The 20,354-nt window shown below is 44.2% G+C and overlaps 1 protein-coding gene across 3 annotated transcripts in view; it reads left to right on the forward strand.

The window, feature by feature from the left end:
- IPO13 (importin 13) overlaps window positions 1-20,354 on the forward strand; it is a 308,248-nt gene that overhangs the window by 124,825 nt on the left and 163,069 nt on the right. For all 3 annotated transcript variants that reach the window (XM_068112643.2, XM_068112650.2, XM_068112659.2), the window contains exon 5: window positions 15,432-15,572. In XM_068112643.2, the coding sequence (XP_067968744.1) occupies window positions 15,432-15,572 (141 nt within the window). The remainder of the gene's footprint in view (window positions 1-15,431; window positions 15,573-20,354) is intronic.

Genomic DNA, 20,354 nt, shown 5'->3' on the forward strand with positions numbered 1-20,354 from the left:
CAGAAATAGAGAAATACTGCCGGTAGCTTCCATTCTACTTGAACACCGAAAGTGAAAGCAAACCTCTTGAGCACGCATTAGATCTCACAAAACCTTGTGCCTCGGCGTCTATATTAGAGCTGTGCCTTTCAGAGTACAGATTCCAAAACATGTTAGAGTTTGTAGGCTTCATTTTGTCCCTGCCATTATAATGAGCCATTTTTGAGAGTAGCTTTTCTGCCGTTAAGAATATCAAGTCCGATCGGAATCATTATGAATCACTCGTGTATATCCACAGTATATGGACATGGTCTGAGTCGAGAAGCCGATGATGCAAAATGTGCTCTGCACCTGCGGCAGATAAGGGGACTGAGGTCACGTCGTCCAAAATGCACGCCCTGTTAGAATTCCAGGAGATGCAGATGGTCAGGATGAAGACAAGCTCTTCATCTTATTGAAAGATGCAAACAAAAGTATATCTTCATTTACTGACTCCAGCAATGAAGTGTGCACATTTACCGCATTTAATACAACTACAGTCCACAGTATCCAGGTGTGTGCTTTTGCCTTGTGAAAATGACGATATACACGGTCCACTCGATGTTGGTGTTCGATGGTTGAGTTCTCTTTTATACAGTCTTCATCATTTTTTTTTTCATAATGAATATTTATTTTCAATATTAGTTTATTATCTCCACCACTGAAGGTGGACGGAGGTTATGTTTTCACCCTTGTTTGTCTGTATTTTTCTGTGAGCATGATATGTCAAAGTTATGGATAGATTCGGACGAAATTTGATTGATAGGTTGGTGAGTGACAAGCTTGAAATGATCCGAGTTTGGTGAATATCCATATCCGGATACTATAATTTTAACTGATTCTTGACCATTGAGAGATGGGGCTAAAAACGATATCCAGTATTGCATAATATCGCAACAATTATGAATGTATTCAGAGAAAACTTGGTGGACAGGTTGGGTGCGTCGCCAGGACTAATTCGATTTTGGTGAAGATCCTGATCTGGATCCAGATTTGAGAGTTTTTATTTATTTATTTAAGTGACACTTCACCTTTTTGAGAGATGGGGCCCAAAAATGTAATAAAAATTAAAGCACGATATTTCAAAAAGTTGTGGACAGATTCAGATGTAATGTGTTGGATGAGTTGGTTCGGTGACATTAACGAGCCAATTAGACTGGTTCAGGTCCTGATCCAGATCCGGCCTATCAGTGGGATACAAAATGTAAACTGTTCAGCCTGGCTGCTGCCTATGTGCTCTACCTATGCACATAGGCTGAAACCTATGTGCTCTACCTAGTACCGTTCTAGTTAGTAAGTGTATTTAGGTGAGAGTTGAACATGAAATTCTGAATGAGATGAGCTTCGCCATGTCAACAGCAGAAACTAAAATAGATAGTGGTGTTAGATGAGTTAAAATTTCAGTCAAACCATGTTGTGAGTTCGACAAGTATTTTTTTTTTCTCCCTCACTTATCTGAAGGACAGCAAAATTTGAAGGTTAATATCTACCCCTGTTTTTGCTGTTGTTGTTGTTGTTGTTGTTCTTCTTCTTCTTCTGCTTCTATATCGAATGCAGCAGAAGACTGCGGGGTAGCATCATTGGCTGAGGTCATGGCTGTGTGGCTGATGCAATGCCCTCTGTTGGTTGGAGCATAAATTTGGAATTTGGCCCTGGTGTCGGTAATAGCTCACCTACACTTTACAAAGAACACCATGGGATCTTTAACGTCCACCAACGTAATGTCGGTAGACGGGACGCCCGGTTTAAGGTCCATCTGAGGGACGGCACAGGCACTGATGAATCGCCCTGCCTGTGAAACACCGGGATGACAATTTATAGCTGGGTCAAGATTCGAACCAAGGCCAGACACCTTAGAGGTGAGTGTGCGTACCTCTAGGGCATTCTGTCAGCCCTTTTATTAAATTGTACAGGTGGTCCAGAACTATGAAAGATGCTTCCCAAAATTATAAGAATGCTCGAATAATTGTATCCATAATCTTCGAGTATTTTGAATTGAACTTCCTTTTATGAGTTGGTGAGTTCTACACTTTACACAAATCTTTGACAATATATTGATTTCCCTTTGTGTGTGGGGTGTAAGTTCAGTTGTCAACAAAGTGTTTAACTTTGTCACTTATGGCTTTTACCTGGCGTGCTCGCTCACCAAATGTGCGACATTGCAGCGTATACAAGTCGAGTGATCCCTCGTCGGGAAGCATTATCGTTGTGATGCGATCAGCATCTACTCGTTCTGCAGCGCGTGGTCCCAAGGTACCACGAGTGCATTCTTGAAGTCCGCTGGGTTGGCATAACGGTGTAAATGAGCATACCTAATTTCGATAAAGCACATACGCGCCTCTCGAGTGCCATGTTTATTTGTCCTTTGTGTTAATGATATTATTTGTATGCAAATTATCAATTTCTGCAGATGAAATTTTCCTGGCAATGTTGTTGCACGTTGTGGACTGCCTTTTACAAATTACCTTTGGCTCCCAACCAATGTGATTCCGTCTCCCATAGTACAAGTGAAAGCTTTCTGATCACATTAACATGAAACCAACTCCCTTCTGAAGAGGCCATTATAATAAAATGGTTGCTTTTGAATGGTTTGTTGAAAGAGCAACTGACATGGAAAGTGATTCAATGCAACCTCAATCTGCATTTTTATAAAACTAAAGATAATTATTTTTTGGGATTTTTGGATGCACCATATTCTTTACAGAGCATTTATGCTGCCAAAGCTGTTTCTTGGGAAGGGTTGTGCAAGGTAGTTTGCCATTGCCTACCCAGCATTGCTTGTCTGTGTTCACTCATCTTAAATGCTGAGCGTCAAGCTTGGAAGCTTGACGTCTCCATTTTTAAAGTCTTTTGTATGATTCGGTCGTGATTCGACCCACCAACCTCCCAGACTCGGAGCGGATGCTCGCTAACCATTACCGTACCGAGTCTGGTTTAAGATAAATATATCATTCAAAAATTACAGCACCTCAAACTAGTCTAGCTGATGAGGCAGAGCTCACGTCCGACATTATCACCACCGAGTGGTTTTCATCTCGGATTGAATCTCGGCATTGTGCTGCAGATGCTCAAGTATCCTCCAATGGTGTAGAGGGGCATCCTGTGAATGTATATTGCTTTTAAATGGATGTGATGTTAAGTACCTCAGGGTATGTTCTCTACCTGATAGACGACAATGTAGTAGTAGAGATGTGAATTTCTTGGTTGAAATTGCAGATGTTAAGATTTCTTGAAGAACAGTAAGATGTGCGTTAGCTCAATGTGGTCTCGCTGCCAGAAAACCTTTGCTGGGGAGAGGGAATCAAATAGAATGGCTGCAGTGGGCAGCGGAATGGAATGAAATGATGCAATAAGCAAACCTTGAGAGGAAGGTGCTCTTTGCAGACGAGTCCAAGTTTGAATCGTTTGCCAATAATCAACGGCAGTGACACTCAACAGCAAAGGTCACGTGATACTCAATATCGCGTGACATTTGCTGTCAACAATCAACATGTGACATTCCCACACAGTATATAATAAAAGGAGCCTATTCAGCTGAGGTCATTGATTGCCATCTGAAGCCAATTGGGTAATCAACGCAGGAGGGAGTATTCGATTCCAGAATTCCAGTATTTGATTTAAGCTCATATTCAACAGCAGTTTGTTCGAAGGTGGGCCAGGGAACGAGGCGGCAGTCGGTGAACAACAGCTACAGTGAAGCTACAGCATGGGTGAGGTTGCATAAAATCAAGTGGGAGGATGTAAATCAGCCAAGGGTGTTGAAGAATTGCATTAAAATTGGATGTACACCGACTGCCGACAGGTACAAGCAAGTCCTGATCCATCGTACTGTTCCGTCAGGAACACGTACCATTGGGTTGAGATGCATCTTCCAACATGACAGTTATCCCAAGTGAGCAGCCAATGTCGTAAAATTTATCTGGAATGGAAAGAGGCCAATGGAACACTCACAAAGATGCCTTGTCGTGCACATCCTTGATATGAACATCATTGGAGCCATATGGGTTCATATATGGATAATGAGAAAGTCAAACGGTTTTAGCAAACACTTTTGGTGAAACGTGTTAAGTGCGCTCGCCATAAGATGTTTTGAACAACAATCACACATTGATAATAATCTAAATGGAAGAATGAAGACAAGGTGTCATGCTCTATAAGTTATGCAGCTAACGGCTCCCATAAATACTGACGTACTGTCCAACACATTCGTTTTTTCATGTACCGTACTTTATGTAATGGTGTATTGTGTATAAATGTATTCTATATATATTGTTATGGTTTTTAGAACCTTCACTAGTAAATTTTAGTAAATGTTTCCCTTATAAATGTTCCCCTGTAAATATCCCCATCAATTGGTTTGTTAAAGATCGCACCCTAGTTAGTCCATGTACAACACGTAGCGAACCATAGGACCTCTCCGTAGTTATTTCATTATTATGTGTTTCAGTTAAGGATCTGTTCCCAGTAGTTGAATCTGCGTTGCATTAATCAAATAAGATAGGCCCCTTTCAATTTCCCCAATCGCCTCACCCACGTCTCCGCAAAGTAACGGTCGAGCAGCGTTCGCTGCCCCTTGTCTTGGTTCGTTTGATTGCCGCAAGCCGCCATTAGCCATGCGGTCCAGCCGAGGAAGAAGGGGGCGGAGCCGCCAGATCACGGGCATGGCACGCCGACGCACCACCCGAGTCGGGGCCAGCGAGCCCCCACCAGCCAACCAGGGCTGACGAAAGACCATCGCGGGCGTGGGTCTATGAAGCGCGGCTTGATTCCAACACGAGCAGTAAAAGCGGCTACGAAGGACTGCTTGGCCAGTTGAGTGCGAGGGTTCAAGAGTTGCGAGAGAGACGCGTGAGAAGGTACCAACGAGAGGGGAAGGACCTGGAGTGCGCGACGAACTGGCATCTTGTTCAAGGGAGAGAGCGTTGACACGAGCCATTTGTTTTAGACGGAGCATCCCAGTCCCATCGCTATATGCAACGTCCACTCGCGGTGAACGATACGCGCTTGCTGCCTGCCAGGGTTTTCCCGCCGCGACGCGAGTCGACTCCTGGAGCCGGACCTCGACACCTACCGTCTGCCTGGGCCTTCTCATCCCTTCTTCCAGTCATTCCTGCCTGCTATTCCCTTTCGTGTAAGTCTGTTTGTCTGTCCTGTTTGTTGTCCTGGGGAATAATATAAGACTGCCTAAGGCTGCCCTGTCTTCTTCTTCACTGTATATTACTTTCGTTTCTTCTTTGGTTCTTTGGTTTTTGTACATAATTAATAAATGTCTGGTATTCCTTACTTTGGCTTCTTCTTTCCCCCGATCGCTTTAGTCCCTTCTTCCCATTGAGTACCTGTGGCACGATTTGGCCAACGCTCGGAATCGGGTTAGTCTTTTGTTAATGGCTCGGGCTGCGGATTGCTAAACCGCTCGGCAAATACCATCTTGTCCGTGGTTCGAGCGGTACTTGTCTCCCTGTTTTGCGGAGGGATTGGTAAAGGTATTCGGGAGAACACCTTGACCAATAACCCTGATCAATTCCACCCCGCAAAAGAGCGTTACAAGTACCAGGACGAGAGACGGCCAGCTTAAAAGGCCAAGGCGATTAACCCCCCCTTGCTAAGGGGAGTGCCGTCTCGGAGATCCGTAACAATATATATATACAGTACATTCAGAAAGTATTCAGACCCCTTCACTTTTTTCACATTTTGTTATGTTGCAGCCTCATGCCGAAATCGTTTAAATTCATTTTCCCTCATCAATCTACACTCAATACCCCATAATGACAAAGAGAAAACAGGATTTTAGAAAGTTTTGCAAATTTATTAAAAAGAAAAAACTGAAATATTACATTGACATAAGTATTCATACACTTTGCTATGACACCTGAAATTTAGCTCAGATGCCTCCCATTTCTCTTGATCATCTTTGAAATGTTTCTACACCTTGATTGGAGTCCACCTGGGGTAAATTCAATTGATTGGACTTGATTTGGAAAGGCACACACCTGTCTATATAAGGTCTCAGCTTACAATGCATATCAGCAAAAACCAAGCCATGCGGTCAAAGGAACTGCCTGCAGAGCTCAGATACAGGATTGTGTCGAGGCACAGATTTGGGGAAGCCTACAAAAAACCTCTGCTGCATTGAAGGTTCCCAAGAGCACAGTGGCCTCCATAATTCTTAAATGGAAGAAGTTTGGAACAACCAGGACTCTTCCTAGAGCTGGCCGCCCGGACAAACTGAGCAATCGGGGGAGAGGGGCCTTGGTAAGAGAGGTGACCAATAACCCGATGGTCACTCTGGCTGAGCTCCAGAGATCCTATGTGGAGATGGAAGAAACTTCCAGAAGGACAACCATCGCTGCAACACTCCACCGATCTGGGCTTCATGGCAGAGTGGCCAGACGGAAGCCTCTCCTCAGTGAAAGACACATGAAAGCCCCAGAAGCTTGTTTCTCACAGTGTGAGATTCCTTCAGGTGCTCTTTTACAAACCCCAAGCGGGCTTTCATGTGTCTCTCTCTCTCTCTCTCACTCTCACTCTCACTCTCACTCTCACTCTCACTCTCACTCTCACACACACACACACACACACACACACACACACACACACACACACACACACACACACACACACCTCTCAGTTGCGCTAATCCCGGTGTGTACCCTGGTTAGAATAGGTACACTGTATCCCTGCGTGTTGTAAGAGGCGACTAAGAGGGTTGGTTACAGGAAGGGCATCCGGCCATAAAAACATTGCCTCAAAAAGAGAACCATGACAATTACAACTACATATGGGCAGGGTACAGCCCGAAGTGGAGATCGGTTTCTGAGGTTTGGGACATGGAATGTAGGGACAATGACAGGGAGATCAGGAGAAGTGGTGGAAGTATCGGTCAGAAGAAGAGTGGACATATGTTGTGTGCAAGAGACGAGATGGAAGGGAAGTCGTGTGAGAATGGTGAAGGGTAGGTTGGGACAGAAATACAAGTTTGTGTGGCAAGGGTGCCCGGAGGGCGTGAATGGTGTTGGTGTCCTGTTTTCTGAGGAGTTTGTGGACAGTGTGGTGAGTGTGACTAGAGTGAGTGAAAGGTTGATGATGGTGAGAATGATGATTGGAAAGCTCTTGGTGAACGTCATCTCGGGATATGCTCCGCAGGTTGGTCGGAGCGATGAAGAGAAGGAATGGACAAGCTTATTATTAAATACAAGCTTATTAAATGGACAAGCTTATTATCCCTTATTATCAGATCTCGGAGACGGTGGGAGGGATTTTCGAAGCTCCACACGGTCTCCACGTTTTTCGAAGTTGTCTGTTCACAATTGTATTTTGTCGAAACTGTATTTATCTTTCGGTGTGTGAAGTTATTGTGTGCAACTTTGGTTGTTTCTCGGTGTTTATCTTTCATAAATTGATCGTCTGTTTGCCGTGTCGCGAGCAAGGCCTTTGCCGCGTCGCGAACGATTTGAAATCGAAGTTAAGTGATTGTTCCCATTTGTATTTTCGTTAAAACTGTATTTATTTATGGTGTTGTACGTATATTGTGTCCCGACGAAGATTTTTCGGTGCAAATCTTTCATACCTGTATTGAAAATCGTGTTAATTCGTGTCGTGTCTTGAGGCCTTGTACAGTGTGCACTGTACAACCTTGAGGTTTTGTTTTTCTCTCAGCGGTCTGTCGTTTGTGATCCAATAACTTTCGTTCTCTGTATTCCCAGTCTTTTCACCCATAGCCTACTTCCTTGTGTAAATCTCAACTCAAAAAAAAAAAAAAAAATTCCTTCTCTGTTCTCATTCGTTTATTCATTCTTATTCGTTCGTTCGTTCTTCGACCACGTGTTTCTCCCCCATTTCCCCAGATAGTTTTCACTCATTAACCTTCAATGTTTACACTTTCCCCTCAAGTTATGTATTCCGTCATATTTTATAACACCTTTTTCTGCTTCTTCTTTAAAAGGCTGCTTTCGACTTGCTCACCAAATCATTTCATCCCAAAAAAAATATCCATCTCCTATAGTGCCTTTTTTCTACATTCCCTAAACTCTCCTGCACTCCATCCTCCATCCAGCGTCCTTAAACGTATTTTTAACTCGAAGGTCACAAGAAACTCATTTTGCAATAAATGTTCGTTTCCCATAAATCGTACACTTTCAAAAATCCAATCTCACCCCTCCCCTCCAAATCTTCCCCATAACCCCTCCCCTCCAAATCTTCCCCATCACCCCTCCCCTCCAAATCTTCCCCATCACCCATCCCTTTCAAATCTCCCCCCTTGCCCCCTCCCTCCTAAACTACCCCCTCACCTCTCCCCGCCAAGACGCCCCCTCGCCCCTCCCCTCCTAGACTCCTGCCTCACCCCTCCCCTCCAAATCTCCCCCATATCCCATCCCTTTCAAATCCCTCCCCTTGTCCCTTCCCTCCCAAACTCCCCCCTCACCCCTCCCCTTCAAATCTCCCCACCCTCATTGCTTCTCAATTTCCCCCCTCTCACTCCCCCTCCTCAAAGCGTCCTCCCCGCTTCTTCCCCCTTCAAACTCTCACCTCCATCTCCCCCAACCTTCTGCCTCGCTCTTCCCCTCCTCAAATAACACCTCATTGTGGCTCACCCAATCACCATCAAACCTTTTGTCCGCCCCATCCTTCCCTTTCTCCGAGCTATTCTGAAATCTCTGACACACCTTCAACAGCTCTCCCTACCTCTTCCACCTCTTCCACATCTTACCCTACCCCTCCTCCCCCCTGTTCTGTATCTGATGCTCCCCCTTCCTCTTCATTAACGGTATGGACCTCAAACATCCGGGGCCTTCGTTCAAACTTAACTGATCTCTCCATACAAGTTGCTTCTGTCAAACCAGACGTGATCTGCTTAACAGAAACTTTCCTCCTTTATGATGTCTCTGATTCCATAGTATCTCTCCCGGGCTACTCCCTCCTCCGGTATGATAGACCTGAGCCTCGTCCTGGAGGCGGGGTTGCTATCTTTATCAAAAACTCTCTTCCTCACTCGCCCTGCACTGCACTCTCTCCACCTCACCCCCAGGAATACCTCTGGCTACGGCTTCCCCTTCGCTCCCACCTCTTGTTCATATGTGTGTTGTACCGTCCACCAAACAGTGATGACTCCATCTACATCTCGCTGTCTGATGATATGGACCAACTTCTATCTACTCATCCCAACTCTCTCTTCCTCATATGTGGTGATTTCAACTGTCATCATGCCAGTTGGCTGGGTGTGGGTACCTCTCTCACCAGCCATGGCTCCTCAGCAAAGGACTTCTGCGACTCACTGGGACTGACACAATCTGTCAACTTCCCGACCCGGATCTCAGTCAACGGAACATCTTCTCTTCTGGACTTGGTTATGACTAACTTCCCTGAAAATGTCTGCTGGTCTTCTTCTGCTCCGATTGGATCATCTGATCATGTCCTTGTTAAAGTGGACATCTCTCTGACCATCCTCAGGGAGCCTGCTCAGCATCGACGAGTCTGGCATTTCACTCAGGCCAACTGGCACGGTCTTCAAGCAGCCATCAATCATCTGGACTGGTCTCCCATCTCTACCACCTCTGACATCAACTCATCCTGGGAATTCTTCCAAAGTAAATTGCTCTCTCATGCACAGATTTATCCCATCTCGTCTTCAGTTGTCATACCCTTCCTCCCGTCCATGGTACACGGAATATTGTGGTGAGGCTGTTGCCCAGAAACAACTTGCCTTCGTCTCCTGGAAAGCAAATCCAACGGAAGGAAATCTCATTTCCTTTCACAAAGCCCGAAACAAGTGTGTGTCCACCCTCAGGAGAGCCAGGAAACAATATCTCTCCGTTCTCAAGACCGAACTCTCTTACCTGTCTCCCTCTTCCAAATCCTGGTGGCGTCTGGTCAAATCCGTTTCTGGTGTTTGTTCCCCCTCCATCCCCTCCCTTACCTCAAACGGCTACACAGCTGACTCCGCACGTGAAAAAGCTGAATGCCTCAACTCTGTGTTTGCCTCTAAATCTTGTGTCCCAAACCCATCCCTCTCTGTACCCACCATACCCAGTCGTACCCTGCTGCTCCTGGACTCCGTGTCCTTTCCTCCTGACAAGGTGGAAAAGTTTCTGTCAACCCTCGACTCTGATTCTGCAACTGGACCCGACGGCATCAGCCCACGGGTCCTAAAATCCTGCTCTGCTGCTCTATCTCACCCTCTCTCTGTTCTCTTCACCCTCTCTTTTGCTCAAGGTCAACTGCCATCTGCTTGGAAATCAGCCAACATCACCGCTTTGCACAAAAAAGGTGCAAAAACAGATCCTAGCAACTACAGACCAATCAGCCTTCTCCCAATTTATCAGCAAAGTCATGGAATCCATCATTGCTTCGGATATGAAATCTTTCCTCTTCTCCAATGGCTTGATCTCTGATCATCAATTTGGTTTCAGACCAGGTCACTCTACTCTGGACATGCTGCTTCTGCTGTCTCAACAATGGATGGAGGTCCTCAATGCCAAACAGGAAATTAGAGCTGTCTCCCTCGACATATCACGTGCCTTCGACACGGTCTGGCACCCCGCTCTGCTCACCAAACTCTCCTCCTTTGGTATCCATGGAAATCTCCACGCATGGCTGGCGGACTTCCTCTCTAGTCATCGTCAACGTGTGGCCCTGAATGGGTTTCTCTCATCTCCTCTTCCTGTTCAGGCTGGAGTTCCCCAAGGCAGTGTTCTGGGCCCCGTGCTTTTTCTGGTCTTCATCAATGATCTCTCTGACTCTCTCGAAAATCCTCTCTATCTCTTTGCTGATGACTCCACTCTCTGCCGCTCCATTCCTCTTCCCTCAGATCGGCAGTCTGCTGCCTCCTCACTCTCTGAAGACCTGGACAAAATCACAGACTGGTCAAACAAGTGGAACATGTCTTTCAATCCTGACAAATCTCACACTCTTACTATGTCTCTCCGAAAAGATCGATTGGACAACCCTCCCATCTACTTTCTCAACAATCCTCTCCAAGAAGTTCTGTCGATCAAGATTTTGGGTCTCACTATCTGCCATGATCTTTCTTGGGAAAACCACATTTCCAAGCTGGCCTCCAAAGCCAGTCGCCGACTGGGCATCCTCCGTCGTGCGAAGTCCTTCCTCGGCACACCTGAGCTCCTCACCACATACAAGGCTTTCATCCGCAGCTCAATGGAATACTGTTCTCCCCTATGGGCCGGTGCTCCTGCCTCACACCTAGCTCGGCTTCACGCTGTTGAAACCAAAGCGTTCAGAATTATTGGAATCTCCCGCGATGAAGCTATCTCTGAGGGCCTTTCACTCACTCACCGCAGGCAGGTAGGTGGTCTTTCTGTCTTTTACCGACTCCTCTCCGGCCTTGCACCCCCAGCTCTCTCTGTGCTCTGTCCCCCAAATATTCCTACAGGTCGCACAAGATCTGCCAGCAACCCTCTGATGGTTAAACTGCCGAAATCTCGGCTCTCTGCTCACCTTCACTCTTTCATTCCTCTTTTCTCCCGCCTCTGGAACAAACTCCCTCACTCCCTTCAATCCCACTCCTCCCTCCAGGTCTTTAAAACAGCTGTTCACCACCATCTCTTATCTTCCCCCATCCAAAACCTTGATCTTTTCTACCCCCGCTAATTCACCCTAGATCCACCTTGTTTGAAATTCCAACTTCTTTCCTGGAAGTCCTGGCAGTGTCCATATGTTTTATACCTCTCCCACCGCCCCCTTCCCATGCCCCCCCCACAAAGCCCTCGCCCTTTCTCAGATCTCTCGATGTCTCCATGTCTCTCGGTCCCTGCTCTCAAATGTTGTGTTTGTGTCCTTCCCCCTCTCTCCCCATCTTGTCTACCGCTCCCGATGTTATATGTTTTATGTGTCGGTTTGTCTTTCTGTGTGATTAATGTTTACTCTTTCACGAGCCTCGATCTTGTATACAAAAAAAAAAAAAAAAAAAAAAAAAAAATCCCCTTTCTGGAACTGAGTATTACAAATCAACAAATCAGCTCCATCAGCAAATGCCAAAATCCTTTCACCTTCTCCATTTCTCACACCATATCCGTAACCCCCCATGAACTCCCTCAAAACCGTCCATACTCCTTCCCACATGTCCATTTAGGTCTCCTCCTACCACAACAACTTCCTCATCTTTCACGTTTTCCATCAGCTTCTCTATCGCACACCAGAACTTGTGATGGTGGTGCTGGCTCAGAACGTAAAGGAGGGTTTACCGTGGGAGTTGTTGTATGCAGATGATCTGGTGTTGATTGCGGAAAGTATGGATGGACTGAAGGAAAAGATGAACAAGTGGAAGGAATGTTTCGAGACAAAAGGTCTGAATGTGAATATAGGAAAGACAAAGGTGATGGCAAGTGGTAAAGCATGTGGTGAGTTGGAAATAACTGGGAAGTGGCCATGTGCTGTGTGCAGGAAGGGTGTCGGAGTGAACTCCATTCAATGTACAATGTGCGCTGAGTGGGTTCATCAAAAATGATGTTGTCTGAGAGGGTCATTAACCAGTGTGGCAGCTACATTCAAATGTAAGGTGTGCACAGAGGGAGCTGCAGATGGAGGAAATGTTGAGTTGGATCTTGGAGACGGCATGAAGCTGGAAGGTGTGAAAACATTTTCCTACCTCGGAGACATGCTGAATGGAGAAGGTGGATCAGACTCGGCAACGGTTGCAAGAGTGTGATGTGCATGGAAGAAGTTACGGGAACTGAGTGGCGTGCTGACGAGGAGGGGAGTGTCGTTGAAGCTGAAGGGAAAGGTGTTTGCTGCATGTGTGAGAAGTGTTATGATTTATGGGAGCGAGACATGGGTCATGAACGTAGAGCAGCAACGAAGGCTGGAAAGGGTGGAAATGCGAATGGTTTGGTGGATGTGCGGAGTATCGTTGAGAGAGAGGAAGACAAATGATGAATTGCGAAAGATGATGGGAATAGAGCCTGTGATTGATGCTGTGAAGAGGAACAGGTTGAGATGGTTTGGTCATGTGTTGAGGAAGGATGAAAGTGACTGGTTGAGAAGAGTGATGGAAATGAATGTCGAAGGAAGTAGAGGACGGGGAAGACCGAGAAAGACTTGGGTAAAGATGGTGGAAGAAGAAATGCGGGCAAGGGGGTTAACAAGGAGAGATGCAGAAAATAGGGCAAAATGGAGAAGATTGTCATGGGGACCGCAAGGCTAACCCCCGCTCTAGCAGGGAAAACGGCCTTAAAATGCATGTTGTGTTGTTGTATGGTGATGAGTTAATGAATGCAGGGCTGCCGTCCCAGGTTTTGCCATTATTATGGGATCATCAGGATGGCACACTGCAAGATAGTTTACTTATGACCATTACCAGTTTGGCTTAAATACAAATACAACCTCCTGACTTGATGATGTAGCAAGGCACAGATGGAGTCCTTTTTTTTTTTCAACGGACTGCCATAAATACAGATGCGCTGCTCGATGTTAAATTGCCCCATGATGTTTAATACCTCTAAATAATAGAAAGTTTGTAGCACAAGCAATCAAAGGAAATTTGAAATTTATTCACAGCCATGTTATTAAGAAAATCTCAGCATGATCAAATGTTTCCTTTTTTCCACCTTGTGTGTATTATGTATCTATACAGATTGATTCCTTTCCCTCGGCCTAAGTGGCCTCGGCTGATGATCTTGCCAAAAAAAAAATCTTCAAAAGCCATGAGGGCTTACTGATGCTGCAGTCAACAGCATAGCAGCTGATGTTATATTAGGCAGTGGACAGTTCTGTGTTTTTCACAGAATGCAACTCAGCCAGTCATTGTTCATACTAGCTCGCACTCCCACCCTCTGGGCGGGAGTACCCATGTCAGACCACCTCCAGTGAGCAATGGGCTGCGGCACGATCTTGGGAATACACCTCATAATTTTTGTCATTTTTGAAAGAAATGTTGTTGATCACAGCATATCATACCCCATCCATATCATATCGTCCCATTAGTACATTCTGAGTACATTATGTAAACATACTGGGGGTGTTTGGTGTACCGCACACCTCTAGTATACCGTAATACCGTAATACCGGTATACCGTAATCGTAATACCGGTATACCGTAATCGTAATACCGGTATACCGTAATACCGTAATACCGCACACCTCTAGTACATACAAACATTACTTGACTAATAAATGATTCTAAAAAAAACACAGCTTCATCCATTCTCAATAATTCTATTCTTGGGATCACAATGCTGTGAGTCAAGTGCTCAGTTGGGAACATCAACAAATGATTGAATTGATCATTGTGCTCTGACTACATTTCTATTTTTAGCTCACCTGGAACGAAGTTCAGGGGATCTTATGCGATGGCGCGTCGTCCGTCCGTCTGTCCGTAAACACTTGAAACTTCTTCTCTGAAACCGCTGATGGGATTGCAACCAAATTTGGCACAAATGATACTTGTTATGTTATGACTAAAGTTTGTTCACGGCATTAAAAATAAGCTGGGTCTAAGGGGGTCTACCAGGGGGTCAAAGTGCATCCAGGTTTGACCCCCCAAATAGGAATTTGCTTTTTTTTCTTAAACTGCGCACACTATTTCGATGAAACTTTACCACAACCTTCATCACCCGTGTTGTACCGAAGTTTGTTGACGGCACGAAGAAAATCGAAGTTTAAGGGGTCTATGGGGGGTCAAAGTGGGTCCAGGTTTCACCCCCCCCCCCTCGCCACCCCCCCCCCCCCCCCAAAATATTGATATTTGCTTTCTTCTCTGAAACTACACACACGATTTGAATGAAACTTGACCATAACGTTCATCACCTGTGATGCACCAAAGGTTGTTCACGGCATTTAAAAAAAATCGGGCCCTGAGGGGGGGTGGGGGTGTGTGTGTGTGGAGGGGTGGGGTGGTTGTCCCCCAAAATAGGTATTTGCTTTTTCTCAGAATATACACACGCAATTCTGATGAAACTTGACCACAACCTTAATCACCCGTGTTGTATCAAAGTTTCTTCACAGTATAAAAAAAAAAAAATCGGCCTGTGAGGGGTCTACTGGGGGGTTGCCCCCCAAAATAGGTATTTTCTCTTTTCTCTGAAACAACATACACAATTTCAATGAAACTTCACCACAACCTTTATCACTTCTGATGTACCAATGTTTGTTCAAGGCATTAGAAAAATTGGGTTTTGAGGAGGTATACAGGATGGGAAGGTGGTGGTGGGGGAGGTAGCGGTTGCCCCCCAAAATAGGTTTTTGTTTTTGTTTGTTTGTTTAAAGTCTTATGATTATGTTAGTATGATTCTACCTGCTGCCCTGTCTTCTAGAAACCATTCAAGTTGGTTTAAAATACCTTTAGTCAGTGTAGTATACTGTTTATTCGACCAGGTGAGCGCCAGGGGGTATTGCCCCTATGTTTATAGTTTGTAATCTTATGCTCAAACTGTGTTCTTCCACCTACCCCATTATTTTTACAGATATGTAAACACACTGCTCAAACTGGTTCCCGCCGTTCTGCAGCTAGAGGAACTGCTGCGTCAGGCGGTACAAAATGGTGATATGGAGAGTACGCACGGCCTCTGCAGGGTCGTTCTTGCACTTGGACAGAACCATGCCAGGTGTGGTTTGTGGGGAATATGGGGAGGGAGGCAAATGATGTTCTATATATTACAATGTGGCAATCACCGCTTAGGCCATGGGACACCTCGGTTTTTCTTTGTTTCGTTCACTACCTCTGAGGCATTATGTAAATGTCGCATCAAAAGATGTATCAACAGATTAATGTGTCAAATAGGCTTGGTGTTTTTGTCCAAAGTTGCACTTTTTTTTTTTTTTGAAACTTTAAAAAAAACCGGAACAATTAATTAATGATGTAAAAGGCATCTTTTAATTTTTTTAATGGTATACTTGATCGGACAAAAATCAAGTATACCATAAAAGTAAACCAATCAAATACAATGATAAACAACACCGGCACTAAATGTTTACTTTTTGTGTGCATGCGGCGCTGAGTTAGCAACATACGGAGTGCTGCAGGCATATCTACCAGTCGAAAAAATAAAGAAATTCATAATTTCCCTTGAGCACTTGGGATGAAATTTAGACAGTGTGCTGAGGGATGGCGAGTGTTGGTGGTGTTTATATGGAGAAAGCAACCATGGGCCAAACAAGGAGGGGTTTGTCAATTTCCTGTTCGCTGCATGGAAAGATGGAGCTGCACCAATTCATGGAAAACCCAAGGTTTTTCTTACTCATGGAAGTGAATGCCACTCGCTCTCTGTCAGAGGTGGTGATGTTCCTGTTGCTGTGTTTTGTACATGTTGCTGCGGTTGAGCCTGGGGAGTAACTGCTGAAATCTATCTATCCGGGCTCTTCCCGACTTCCTTTCACATTTCTTTATACTTTTTCACATTTCTCTTTATCCATCCTAATTCTTGCTTTTTCATTTATTTTGTCTTTTACTCTTTGTCTCTTTCTTTATCCATCTGTCTAGGGAGAAGTTAATTATTGCAGAAGGTTTTTTTTGTAAGGCTCACTTGACTGCGCCTGTACGTGTTTGAGGGTAGAGGAGGAGCGGCTGAAACCCAAATCCTATCCAAGTTCCTCCTGATGACTCCAATGCAGTATTTGGTCTTCCATTTGATACTGCTGTATTAAATCAAGGAACTAGCATGTGATCACGAGGATGCAGGATGCAGTTTGCTTCTACACAGCAAGTATGCAGCTAGACAAGCTGGAAACGTAATCAAGAGTCTTGATACGGATGTTTTATTATTGCCATCACTGAGTCTATGTACTGAAGTTTGAGCTGCGAGGAACGTTTATTTACAGACAGTCCAGAAAGTGAGTAGGATTGTAGATGTGAATAAGTTTGTTGAGGAACTCGGTCCACAGAGATGAAATGCCCTTCTTGGACTGCATTTCATTCACAGAATATGATCGTGTAAGTGTTTTCTATGGGAAGAGGAAGATAAAAGTGTCGAAGATCATGGAGGTAGAGAGGTCTGTTGACATGTTCATTGCAGCAGAATTTTCACCCTCTAATGAAATACTGTCAAAGCTGGAGGCATTCACCTGTCCCCTGCTCTACTCACAGAACGAATGTCCGTCCGTAAACTAAGCAAGGTGCAAGCACTTCAAGCCGCATACAAAGACCCTGTAATGAGCTATGCCTCCGAACCCAGACTCTTCAGAAGCATGAGCAGAGAGATAATTACCAAGCTGCCATATGGAGAACGTCATCGGTATGCAATATGGACATCCCTTCACTTCTTAATCAAGGCTGGCAGATGGAAGATGATAACCTGGTCATAGACTGGATGAACTTGACTCGAGCACCAGAGGAGACTATTAAGCTTCCACATTGTCATTGTAAGAAGTCAAAGTGTGAGAGTAGACGGTGTCCTTGTGTGGCAAATAACTTGTCTTGCACTGCTCTCTGTAGCTATGGGAATTGCCTCAATCGAGCAAATCGAGCAAAGGACAGTGAGGATGAAGATGATCCTATTGATGGGGATAGTGATGAAGAGGATTCGCAAGTAATTATTTTATGGACTTGATGGACCATTTTCAAATGTTGATAGTTTAAGATACCATCTCTTTTATTTAGTTATTTATTTCCTTTTTTTTGCATATGTTGTCGAGGCGTTTTGTATGCTTTCATTTACTTTAAGTTAATCTGTTCCAATACTTATGCTTACCTAACATTAGGGGACTGAACATAAAAAGTGCTATTGTTCTACAATTGCAAAACATATATGCATATAAATACCAAGAAATAAAAGCTGACCTTCTGCATTCTTTCATCTTTTGATCTCAAATCCATATTTCTTGAGTATCTATATTATAATAGCCGTAGATGATTCTGTCTGTCTGTCTGTCTATCTGTTGGGTGTCTGTCCGGGGTGTGGCTTACTCGGTTTGCAGAGTAGCTCCACCCATAGCTCCACCCATTCTGGGAGTGGCTATAAACAAATATCCACCATTTTATTAACTCGCATAGCTTTGAGTCCTGTTTTGTAGGCCCGTGGTGTCTTGCTCTCCCCCAGTTTTATTTCAAATCAAATTCGATAAATCATTTCATTTTTCACAGTCGCTAACATAGTTTTAGACTCGGTTGAAAAAAAACGGGAAGAAAATCCGATGAAAGTTGCCGTTTATAGAACGAAATGAATTCTCAAAGGCCTGTAACTTTAAGGCCATTGAGTCTCTCTCACGCCTTTATCTCCAATCTAACTCACCATATGATTTCATTTTTATCGATGGTTTTACTTTTAGACTCGGTGTCAGCAATAATTGAGAACAATCCACACACGCGGGAAAATGCAGAGATATATTTTTTAAAATCGCGTCATGGTGTATCATACACCGCCCAACATGACACCGCCGGCAATGTGTCGATATATATTAAAAATTCGCTTTTGCTTTTCCGTTATGATATATTACTATTTCGTTTGATGATAGTCGTCACAAAAACGTCAACAATGATGCCGACATATATTTCTTCGTTTTTATTTCATTCAACATATTAGCCGGAAGTAAAATATGTTTCAGGAAATTACCGAGAGATATTTCTTCGTTTTTTTTATTAGTTATGTGCGCATACACTTTAAATAGGTTTATTTGAAATCTTTAATTTTCCACAAACATTCCACACATGCGGGAAAATGCAGAGATATATTTTTTTAAATCGCGTCATGGTGTATCATACACCGCCCAACATGACACCGACGGCAATGTGTCGATATCTATTTTAAATTCGATATATCATTTCATTTTTCACAGTCGCAGACTCGGTTGAAAAAAAACGAGAAGAAAATCCGATGAAAGTTGCCGTTTATAGAACGAAATGAATTCTCAAATGCCTGTAACTTCAAGGCCATTGAGTCTCTCTCACGCCTTTATCTCCAATCTAACTCACCATATGATTTCATTTTTATCGATGGTTTTAGAGTCGGTGTCAGCAATAATTGAGAACATTCCACACACGCGGGAAAATGCAGATATATTTTTTAAAATCGCGTCATGGTGTATCATACACCGCCTAACATGACACCGACGGCAACGTGTCGATACATATTAAAAATTCGATATATCATTTCATTTTTCACAGTCGCTAACATAGTTTTCGACTCGGTTGAAAAAAAACGGGAAGGAAATCCAATGAAAGTTGCCGTTTATAGAACGAAATGAATTCTCAAACGCCTGTAACTTCAACTTCAAGGCCATTGAGTCTCTCTCACGCCTTTATCTCCAATCTAACTCACCATATGATTTCATTTTTATCGATGGTTTTGGACTCGGTGTCAGCAATAATTGAGAACATTCCACACACGCGGGAAAATGCAGAGATATATTTTTAAAAATCGCGTCATGGTGTATCATACACCGCCCAACATGACACCGACGGCAACGTGTCGATATATATTAAAAATTCGCTTTTGCTTTTCCGTTAAGATATATTACTTTTTCGTTTGATGACAGTCGTCACAAAAACGTCAACAATGATGCCGACATATATTTCTTCGTTTTTATTTAATTCAACATTATTAGCCGGAAGTAAAATATGTTTCAGGAAATTACCGAGAGATATTTCTTCGTTTTTTAAAATTAGTTATGTGCGAATACACTTTAAATAGGTTTATTTGAAATCTTTAATTTTCCACAATATAATTTACTTGCCATTTATCATTTGATGATTACGAGACAAATTCCTCTTGAGGATCGTGACAATTCATGCGCTGCGTGGAAACTTCTATTTCCAAAATGAATGAGACGATCGATGAAGAACGCAGACTTGAACAGGATGCAGCAAGAAAACGAATGAGACGGGCGAACGAGTCCATCGACGAACGTCAATGCAAACTTGCGGGGTCACCCGTGGGAATCCCACGGGCATGGATGTGTGTGACATTTCGACATATTGAGTTTGATGCTGCACATTCATTTTTACAAAATGGTTACTGGCAAGTCATCAGATCCAGAAATGGTGTAAAAACCACCGTTTAGAGGCCATTTTTCCCCGCAAAGCGGGGGTTGGCCTTTTCGGGGACCGTGGTAGTTGTTGTTTTTTTGTCCCCTTTTTGAAGCAATGTTTTACGGCCGGATGCCCTTCCTGACGCCAACCCTTTTTGCCGCCTTCAACGACAAACAGGGAATTACCAGTGAACTGGTACTCAATTAGCCGACCTCGGAAGGATGACAGGCTGAGTCAACCCCCCTGGCATTAATTCGGCGATCGACCGAGATTCGAACCCAGGATCCTAAGCCGGCACCCTAGCCGCGAGCCCAACACCAGAAATGGTGTCATGAACACAATTTATTTACGCACAAGCACAAAAGCACGACGGGCCGATTTCCGATTCCGACGGGCCGACGGGCGAGACGGGCCGATTTCCGAT

The sequence above is a fragment of the Myxine glutinosa genome, chromosome 1 (genome assembly GCF_964187855.1).
Source record: "Myxine glutinosa chromosome 1, kmMyxGlut1.1, whole genome shotgun sequence".
In the NCBI taxonomy this organism is placed as follows: domain Eukaryota; kingdom Metazoa; phylum Chordata; class Myxini; order Myxiniformes; family Myxinidae; genus Myxine; species Myxine glutinosa.